Source organism: Microtus pennsylvanicus, chromosome 10 (assembly GCF_037038515.1).
Source record: "Microtus pennsylvanicus isolate mMicPen1 chromosome 10, mMicPen1.hap1, whole genome shotgun sequence".
NCBI classification, from domain to species: domain Eukaryota; kingdom Metazoa; phylum Chordata; class Mammalia; order Rodentia; family Cricetidae; genus Microtus; species Microtus pennsylvanicus.
The window spans coordinates 82465400-82476145 of NC_134588.1; the positions used below are offsets into that span (position 1 = coordinate 82465400).

Genomic DNA, 10746 nt, shown 5'->3' on the forward strand with positions numbered 1-10746 from the left:
TTAATTGGGGACCAGGAAGCTGTGCAGAGTCATCTGGAATCAGACTGGGTGTTGCAATTCCAAGTCTATTTAAATATCCCCTGGTCTTAGATCAACCAAGTTAAGGGTTATAGACAAACCCTCAGCAACCTGGGGCCAGGCAGGATAGCCAACTCCTGACACCTGCCTAGAGTCTCACTTTCACCATCTTGGCCTGTTCATTCATTGCCTGCCTCCCTGCTTCACCGTCTACTCTGCCCTTACTGCCCAGATTGGAAGACTTTCTTTTAATCATAGAGTTTCTCTGTGTAGCTTTGGATGTCCGGGAATTGCTCTGTAGACCGGGCTGGCCTCAAACTTACAGAGATCCTCCTGTTTCTGTCTCCTGAATGCTGGGATTAAAGGGGTGTGCCACCATTGTCTGGCTGGAAAGGAGACTTCTAAAAGACATTAATTTCTGCCAAACTCAAAGACATAATAGCAGAGTGGGATCAGAAACTGGACTCCAATGGCATCTCCCAGGCTGCTCTGTCCCTTCAGATATCACAAACTGCTTTCCTCTCACAGGAGATTATGTTACTGGGCACCGTGTTACTCAGGGCTCTTCAGAAACACAGATCCATCAGGATATATGGGAGCTACAAGGAGTGACCTGTTCAGGAGTGTTGGGGGATTTGGCTCAAGATTAGAGGATGAACCATCTCAGAACAGGCTGCCTAGTATGCCTGTCATTAGAGACCCTGCAGGCTTGGCTGCTGTCAGGACTCAGCCCAAGTCTCCAGACCCCAATGTCAAGAATAAAGCCAAGAGGTATAGGCAGCTGCTCATATGCTTTGGAGTCCCAAGTCAGGAAAGCTTGAGTTCCTGTTGTCCAAGGGTAGGGAAAACAATCTTCACGCCAGGAGATGGATGGAGATACGTGTTCTATCTTGGCCAGACTGGGTATGTTGGGTCCAGGGTGGATTACACAAAGATGGAGACAGACCACCAAAGTCTAATAAACCAGAAGCAATTTTATTCCAGAAAACAGAATCCAGGAAAGAATAAAAATATAAAATAAAAAATCTCCATGAGGCACAACAAGCTTATCAGCTAGCTGAGACCACAGCCAGAAATGAACTATGTTTGGCTGTGACAAAGGCTAGTTTTTGAACCCAGCTTTTTATGGTATGGGCACCAAGCATTAGGTCTGAAGAAAGGAAATTTTACAATCTCAAGGTAAAACTCAGTTACAGATTGCCTTACTTTACAATCCCCATTAACAGAGCTTTTCAGTTGCATCAGTGTTTGCACTTAATCTATTGTCTTCCTCAGTACTTCCAGGTGGCATTTGCTGAAGCCTGTGATCTCCATCTCCTGTGGTAGGTGTCCCTTTCCCATTTAACCCATCAGCCGCCATACACCACTCTCCTCTGAAATGGTCCTCAAATTTCTGCCCAGTGCAACTTTCCACACATGCATCTTGACACAGTCACATTGACCCTAAAGGTCATGTCAGTAATAAGAATTCATGACTCTGAATTTTCATCTTCCTAGGTGATTGCTACCATCTCATCTCTTAGAGGAAGAATCTCAGACACAAAGAAACTAGGGATTCACTGAAGACTTGACTGTCCGTGGCACTTCCAGCATACCACTTGCGGTTGTTTTGTTTTAGTTTTTTTGAAACAGGGTTTCTCTGTAGCTTTTAGCCTTAGACCTAGCTCAAGTAGACTAATCTGGCCTCAAAATCACAGAGATCTGCCTGCCTCTGCCTCCCAAGTCTTGGAATTAAAGGCATAAGGCACCACCACCTGATTTTACATGTCTTTTAAATGCATGTGTTTAGAACTAGTCTTCTAGGAAGTCCTAGGGTGGCATGGCAAAAGATGCTGCCTGCATAAGAGAAGCTAATGAGAGTTTTGTTGATGGAACCAAAGATTGTTTTGTACCTCAACATTCAGCTGAATCATAATGACGGCTGTAGGGAAGAGTCACCAAGAGCTTATTCCATCAGGCAGCAGAACTTTCAACCACCAGGCTTGGTTTTCTTGTGTGCCAACTGGATTGACAGAACTTTGAGCAGATAGATATATTACTTTCTATGTTGCTCTCATAGACACTACCACCCCACTTCCTCTGATCTTAAGAGAGGTCCATGCACCCTACCCTACTAGACCATGATTGAGCAAAGCTTACATTAGAAGAGAATAGAATCCCAAGAAGCCAGCAGATGTTGTAAAGACAAATCCCAGTGTCACTATCAGTAGCCCTGCAGTCTGCACCAACTGTCAACCCCCTTCAGAGTTGACTCGCAGTCCAGTTAGAGTTGGTGAGCTCAAGCAAACTGTCTCAGTGAATGAACACCTCATGGTCTTGAATTCCTTCCATTCTCTCACCCCTTCCACTCTTCAACTGGATTTTAGGAGCTCACTCCAGTGCTCTGATGTGTGTCATTGCCTCTATTCCCATCTCTTCTTGGATGAAGGTTCTATGGTGATATTTAAAATAATCTGTCTGACTACAGGTAAGACCAGTTCAGACACCTTCTCCTCTATTGCTTAGGATCTTAGCCGGGGTAACCCCTGCGGGTTCTTGGACATTATTCTAGAGCCACGTTTCTTGCTACCTCCCTAATCAAAATATCTCTTTCCTTGCTCTCTCGTATCTATTCGATCTCCTTCTCACCTATCCCATTCCCTCAAGTTCTCCTCAACTACCCCATCTCTGTTTGCTTTTACCCTCTGTTCCCATGTTCCCAAATTTTTGTCAAGTTCCCAATTTCCAGGAGGGTCTATATATGTTTCTCTTTGGATTCACCTCATTACTTAGCTTTTCTAGGATCATGAACCATAGGCTTGATGTCCTTTGCTTATGTCTGGTATCCACTTATGAATGAGTACATACCATAATCATTTTTCGGGGGGTCTGTGTTACCACACTCAGGATAGTGTTTTCTAATTCTATCCATTTGCATGTAAAATTCAAGAAGTCATTATTTTTCTTTACCACTGAGTAGTACTCCATGTGTAGATGTGCCATACTTTCTTTAAACATTCTTCAGTTTAAGGGCATCTAGTTTGTTTCTTGGTTCTAGCTATTAGAAATAATGCTTCTATGAACATAGTTGAACAAATAATATTTTATGATTGAGCATCTTTTGGGTATATTCCAAAGAGTAGTATTGCTGGATCCTGAGGTAGTATTCCCAATTTTCTGAGAAACTGCCACACTGACTTCCAAAGTGGTTGCACAAGTTTGCAATACCACCATCAATGGATGAGTATTCCTCTTGCTCCACATCTTCTCCAGAATTAGCTATCATTAACTTTTGAAGAGTATGATATAGACAAAATAAGCATGGAAAAGGGCAAATTTTTAAAGTCTTTTGTTGATCTACATTCATTGGACCAATGTCGGCCTTTGCTACACCTCCTACATATACCCGAAGGCTGAGTCATTCAATTCCAGCCATTCCCAGAGGAGACAATATTCCTAGGTATTCCTTGTCTACAATCTATTCTCAGATGTACCATTCTACCACAATTAAAACATTTGGTATTTAAGGAAAACTTAGAGATCACTGTACTAGATAACAGTCCGATGCATTAACAGGAACAGAGTCTAGCAGCTGGAAGTGGGAGCCAGAGAGAGAGAGAAATCACAAACTTTACAGCTGCTTCTTACATTATCAGAGACCACACCCAAGTGGGCTGGCATCGTAAAGGCTATTGGCTGAAGGGGCGGAATGTGTTCCCATAGAAGTACAAGATTTATAGAGGACTTCTTAGGGGCAGAGATTTTCCGGAAAGAGTTTCAGGATGAGAATTGGTTAGATGTCAAACCCTGATCTTGAACAAGTGCAGAAATTGGCTGATTTTATGCTCGTGGGTTGGTAGATCTCAAGCTTAGGTATTAGTTGGTTTTATGCTCTGTTGGACAAGGGTAGAGTGTGTTTCCTTAGCTCTGGTTTCAGGGTCAAAGTGTGTTCTTTCACAGGCCCCTTTTATCTTTGAGTCTCATTTCAGGGTCAAGATGTTTCTTTTACTGGCTCTGGAATCAAGAACAAAGTCTTGGTTTCAGGCTCAGGGTGTATTTCTTTGGCTCAAATTTCAGAGTCAAACATTATGTCTTTCACTGGCTTTGGTTTCAGAATCAAGGTATGTTTATTTGGCTGGCACATTTACCCTACACATAGGGCTACAGAAAATCATTTTTCCATGAATTTTAAGTATACGCAGTGTATAAAGGGCATCTTAATGCTTGATTACATTGTTCAAATGTATTTCTTCTGAATAGTCTTGTGTAGCTGATTATAAGTGTTTTGGCTAAAGATCTTATCAAATATTTTATAATAAGAAATCCTCAGTATCTTTTTCAGGTACTCAGAGTCTATTGTAATATGCAAATGCTCTGACAGATTGTAGCACAGAAAACTTTTCACTCTTGTATAAAGTGAAAACCTTTACCACACTAAATATATTTATCTGGTTTCTCTGCAGTATGATTTTTTCTCATTACTTAGAAGATTATTCATACATGCAAATGCTTTACTACACTGAGTACATTCATAGAGTTTATCTCCAGTATGGGATTTTTATGCATTTGAAGAATAAGGTTAAAGGCGAATGCTTCGCCACACTGACGACATTCAAAGCATTTCTCTCCAATATGTGTTGTTTTATGACTTGAAGATGACTATGATCTATGGGAAGGCTTTACCACACAAATTACACTTACAGGGTTTCTATTCAGTATGGGTTGTTTCATGTTTTTGAAGATTACCACGACAAACACTTTACCACAGTGAATACATTCATAAAGTTTCTCTCTAGTATAACTTCTTCCATGTATTTGCAGGTTACTGTGACAAAAAAAGGCTTTACCATGCTAATTACCATAGAATTATTCTCTGGTATAGGTTTTTTATGCTTTTGAAGATGAGTGTGATGAGCAAAGACTTTACCACTGATTACATTCATAGGGTTTCTCTCCAGTATGGCTTCTTTCATGTATTTAAAGATTAATGTGACAAACAAAGGCTTTACCACATGGATTACATTAATAGGGTTTCTCTACTATATGCGTTCTTTCATGCATTTTAAGAGTACTGCGATCTGCAAAGGCTTTACCACACTGATTACAATCATAGGGTTTCTCTCCAGTATGGGTTCTTTTATGCTTTTGAAGAGTACTGTGTTGTGCAAAGGCTTTACCACACTGATTACACTCAAAGGGTTTCTCTCCAGTATGGGTTCTTTCATGCCTGTGAAGATGAGTGTGACGTGCAAAGGCTTTACCACACTGATTACATTCATAGGGTTTCTCCCCAGTATGGGTTCTTTTATGCCTGTGAAGATAAGTGTGACATACAAAAGCTTTCCCACACTGATTACATTTAAATGGTTTCTCTCCACTGTGTCTTTTTATATGCATTTGAAGACTACTGTGATGGGCAAAGGCTTTACCACACTGATTACATTTAAAGGGTTTCTCTCCAGTATGGGTTCTTTCATGACTGTGAAGATAAGTGTGCCATGCAAAGGCTTTACCACACTGATTACATTCATAGGGTTTCTCTCCAGTATGGATTCTTTCATGACTGTGAAGATGACTGCGATGTGCAAAGGCTTTACCACACTGATTACATTCATAGGGTTTCTCTCCAGTATGGGTTCTTTTATGATATTTAAGAAAACTGGGATATGCAAAGGCTTTACCACACTGATTACATTCATAGGGTTTCTCTCCAGTATGGGTTCTTTTATGATATTTAAGAAAACTGGGATATGCAAAGGCTTTACCACACTGATTACATTCATAGGGTTTCTCTCCAGTATGGGTTCTTTTATGATATTTAAGAAAACTGGGATATGCAAAGGCTTTACCACACTGATTACAGTCATAGGGTTTCTCTCCATTGTGTGTTTTCATATGCATTTGAAGAGTACTGTGTTGTGCAAAGGCTTTACCACACTGATTACATTCAAATGGTGTCTCTCCAGTATGAGTTCTTTTATGCTTTTGAAGAGTACTGTGACGGGCAAAGGCTTTACCACACTGATTACATTTAAAGGGTTTCTCTCCAGTATGGGTTCTTTCATGACTGTGAAGATGAGGGCGATCTGCAAAAGCTTTACCACACTGATTACATTTAAAGGGTTTCTCTCCAGTATGGGTTCTTTCATGCCTGTGAAGATGAGTGCGACGTGCAAAGGCTTTACCACACTGATTACATTCAAAAGGTTTCTCTCCAGTATGGGTTCTTTCATGACTGTGAAGATGAGGGCGATCTGCAAAGGCTTTACCACACTGATTACATTCATAGGGTTTCTCTTCAGTATGGGTTCTTTTATGATATTTAAGAAAACTGGGATATGCAAAGGCTTTACCACACTGATTACATTCATAGGGTTTCTCTCCAGTATGGGTTCTTTCATGCCTGTGAAGATGAGGGCGATCTGCAAAGGCTTTACCACACTGATTACATTTAAAGGGTTTCTCTCCAGTATGGGTTCTTCTTACATGCACTTGAAGAGACGTATGGACTGCAAAGGCTTTACCACACTGATTACATTTAAAGGGTTTCTCTCCAGTATGGGTTCTTTCATGCCTGCGAAGATGAGGGCGATCTGCAAAGGCTTTACCACATTGATTACATTTAAAGGGTTTCTCTCCAGTATGGGCTCTTCTTACATGCACTTGAAGAGACGTATGGACTGCAAAGGCTTTACCACACTGATTACATTTAAAGGGTTTCTCTCCAGTATGGGTTCTTTCATGCCTGCGAAGATGAGGGCGATCTGCAAAGGCTTTACCACACTGATTACATTCATAGGGTTTCTCTCCAGTATGGGTTCTTTTATGCCTTTGAAGAGCAGCACGATGTGCAAAGGCTTTGCCACACTCATTGCATTCATAGGGTTTCAATCTATTTTGTGGTTTTTCATGCCTCTGAAGATGACTGTCATGTGCAAAGTCTTTAACACATTGAGTATATAAAGAAGTTTTCTCTCTAGTTTGACTTCTTTCATTCCTGCAATGATAATGGTACATGTCAAAACATAACCACATTCAATACATTGTTGAATATTTTCATTTGTATGAATTAATTTTACAATTTGATTAACTTTTAAAGGGGAATTATATCTTAAGGTTTTATCATTGTGGTTACAGTCATGTTGTTCCCCTTGTTTTGTATCTTTGAAGATGACTGATAATATCATCCTTTATTACATAGTCACATTACAGAATCTTTTTTCTCTAAACATTTTCATATATTTGAAGAAAACTGAAACAAACTCAGAGCTTTACCACCCTTACTGCATTCATAAAAGTTTTCTATACTGTGAGTGATATGACATTTCCTAAGTGAACTAGGACAAACACAAGTTTTTACAAAGTCTCCTAGTACTACTAGTACTCACAGTATTCCTAGTCCTACTACCTACTTGTACACTTGTACATCAAATTCAACAAGTATATGGAACATGGGGACAGCTACACATCTTCTAATTGTTGTGAGAGAGAGGTACAGCTACTCTCATCCCTATGCTCATGTGGCTTGTATACAGAGTAGCGTATGATATATTCAGTAAAGGAAAAATAATAAATGTAAGGTTACCACATTTTCACATTTTGACTTTATGTCCTCATAGACTTCTGGTATTTGGATTTAGGTTTCTGCATATTTCTACATAACAACTGCCTCTTGATGCTTTACTATGACTGCCCCCTCTGTAAACTTAACAAACTCACAAGTATATGGGTTACATTAGCTTTTCTAGGGACTATTAATTTACTTGACAGTTTTAAAAAAATATTTATCATGTTTCAACATGTATACCTATTATAAAATGAATAGTATCAAATAAATGGATTCTATAAGATAGCTCTCATTGTGTTATGATTCAAAGGTTTATATAGGTTAAGACATGGTTTTCTTAACTTCTTTCTTTAAAAAGGGCTTGCAAATGCAGTTTGCTTATCTTAAATTGAGGTATATGATTCTGTGAGAATTTAATAAACATTGGTGTACTGTATTATTTACATTGTTGCTTCTGTTTAAAACATCTAGGACACATTGCAAATTCTTTAGAGGTACATTCCTATCAACTTATACATGAAAATTACCTTTTATGTTGTCTAGAACTTTGAAAATGTTCTTCAATATTATGGTCTTTCCAACTGTATCCTAAAATATAGTGCCAGAAAATGGAGGTTATTTAGTGAAAAATTTAAAAATTTTAGTTGCTATCTTCAATAAACCTTTACAACCATGACTACTGATTTCTTCTTTTCTTATTCTTCTTCTTGTTCTTCCTCTTCCTCTTCTTTCTCAATCACATTACAAAAGAGCATCAGTCACCAATGAACAGTTGTTTCCTTATTTTGAGTGTTTTTCCCCTGAGACAGAGTTTCTCTGTGTAACAGCCCTCACTGTCCTTGAACTAGCTCTTGTCCTAACACTTATTTTGAAATGTGAATGAAAATTGAGTCTTACCTATAGTAGTAAGGTTTCTGTAGGTCTCCAGCATCACATCTTTGTAGAGATTCTTCTGGGAAGTATCCAACAAACTCCATTCTTCCAAAGTGAAGTCAACATGCACATCATCATATGTCACTGTATTCTAAAATATCCAAACATTGACAACTCTCTCTCTCTCTCTCTCAATATATATATTTCTTTGAGAGTATGGTCAAAGAACTGTGGTGTTCCCTGTACTTATTCCATGACACAGATATCATAATTTAATCACCAAATTAATTGAGAAGCAAACTAAATAGGTTCACCTGTCATTTCTGAACATTTTGAATGGGAGATCACCTTGCAAGATAAATGCTTATTAGCAAACTATGAAAGACAAGTGAACAAATCAACAGTATAAAATATACATGAGAGAAATTCTATGAATTATTAATTCAAAACTACAAAAAAGAAAAATAAGAGAGGCAAGCTTCATGACTTGGGTCAGGCCTTTAATCCTAGGTCTCAGAAGTTAGAGGCATGTATATCTGCCTCTGAGTTGAATACCAGCCTAATCAATACAATCACTTCTAGGACAGTCAGAAATACATATTACGTCCCTGTTTACCATGAAAAATCAATCAAACATAAAAGATAGAGAGAACTCAGAGCGTTTTTTTCTGAATTTCCTACAAAGAGGTATGCATTCACTCCAGCGCTGTATTCATCTTCCAGAAACTAGAAATGCCCCAATTTAAACTGTAATATTAATAAGATTTTACTAAAAGACACAGTGTGCTTAAAAAGTTACAAATGAACAAACAAAAACATTAGCAACATTTATGTTGACCACAAGTATTCAATACTGTGTAGGAAACATGTCTCAATAGTAGAAGAGCCCTCCTGGCCTTGCATACAGGAGGGCACAAGGACTTACATGGCAGATCACAACTTTCCATCATTCCAAGTTTAGGGTTTCTATACCATATTTTGATCACTGTAAGGACCAGGTACAGGCATGGTGCACATGCATGTATAGTGTGGGAAGTCCTTCTGTATATGTGTTGCTTTTATTGGTTAATGAATGAAGCTACTTTTGACCAATGGCTTACCAGAGTAAAGCCAGGAGGGAAATCAGAACAGAGATGGAGAGAGAGAGTAGGCAAAGACAGCAAGAAGCCATGTAGCCACTGCAGTAGACAGATGCCCACACCAGAAACCGCTGAAACTTTGCCAGTAGGTCATGACCTCATGGTGATGTACAGATTAATGGAGATGGGTTAGTTTAGGATATAAGATCTAGCTAGAAATACACTTAAGCTATAGGCTACACAGCACCACATATACGAACGATAGTTTCTGTGTTATTATTTCGGGTCTGGGCATCTGAGCATGACCAAACACCTCTGCCTAGAAATTGGCACTAAAGTGACTGACTAATTCAAAAAACCTGAGAGAGCTTGGAGAGGGATTTTAGGCACAAAAAAAAACCCACCAAGAAGAGACTTAAGCACCACTTCTTTGTAGCTAATAATTACTTTATTTTTTTTTTTTGATGGGCTCTATTTGCTGGTGACAAACAGGGTGCCATGGCTCCTTTAAGAGAGGTCTTCCTGATTCAGTGGTAGCAGAAATACATGTGGTTTCAAAATGGTAGCTTCCTGGACCAACATGTTACAAATTGCTTAATTGTGACACAAACTCACTGCAACCCTGAATCTGGTACAGAGAGAATGGCTCCCAGAGGTAGTGAATATACTTCCTGGCCAACCAGCAAGGTACCAACTGGGAGTGCACATCTTTCCCTCCTGGTGCTCCATGGCTTCTCCACAGCTCCCATTTCCTTTTAATTAGCATTAAAAACTTTTAAAAATAATAAACTACTGTGTAATCTATACCTGGGGGTCTTAATCACCCCTTTCTGTTTATTAAGTGTATGTTTTAGGGGGCTGGATGAAGTGTTAACTAATCTTTATCAATATAAATTGGAAGTCAGATATCAGGGTTAGAACCACAAATATCAGAGAAGCAGTGGACAAGCCACCAATGACTCCAACCTCTTCTAAATCTCCATCCAAAAAAAGCCCATGAACTTCTCTCAGCCCTACTTCTTATCTCCTATCTATCCACAGCCCTCCAAACCTCTATGGTAGTTTTCGGTCAGTAAAAAAATAGTTCTGTTCTCTGACTCCAAACATGGTATTTTATCAAAATATGGTCAAAATCTCACACAACACCCTTCAACCTCTCATGTACCTCACTCTTGCTATTTCCACACCCCTATGCAGCTCTCCATGACAGAGGTCTCATAGCTTGGGTAT

At 39.2% G+C, this 10746-nt stretch overlaps 1 protein-coding gene across 1 annotated transcript; it reads right to left on the reverse strand.

Annotated features, from left to right (window-relative positions):
- Nucleotides 1-5019: 5019 nt before the first annotated feature.
- On the reverse strand, nt 5020-8495 carry LOC142858347 (uncharacterized). Its single transcript, XM_075987532.1, has 4 exons — nt 8462-8495; nt 8092-8152; nt 6659-6994; nt 5020-6571 (listed from the first exon to the last, which is right to left on the reverse strand). The coding sequence occupies exons 1-4, from the start codon at nt 8493-8495 to the stop codon at nt 5020-5022; spliced, it is 1983 nt and encodes a 660-aa protein (XP_075843647.1).
- Nucleotides 8496-10746: the final 2251 nt, after the last annotated feature.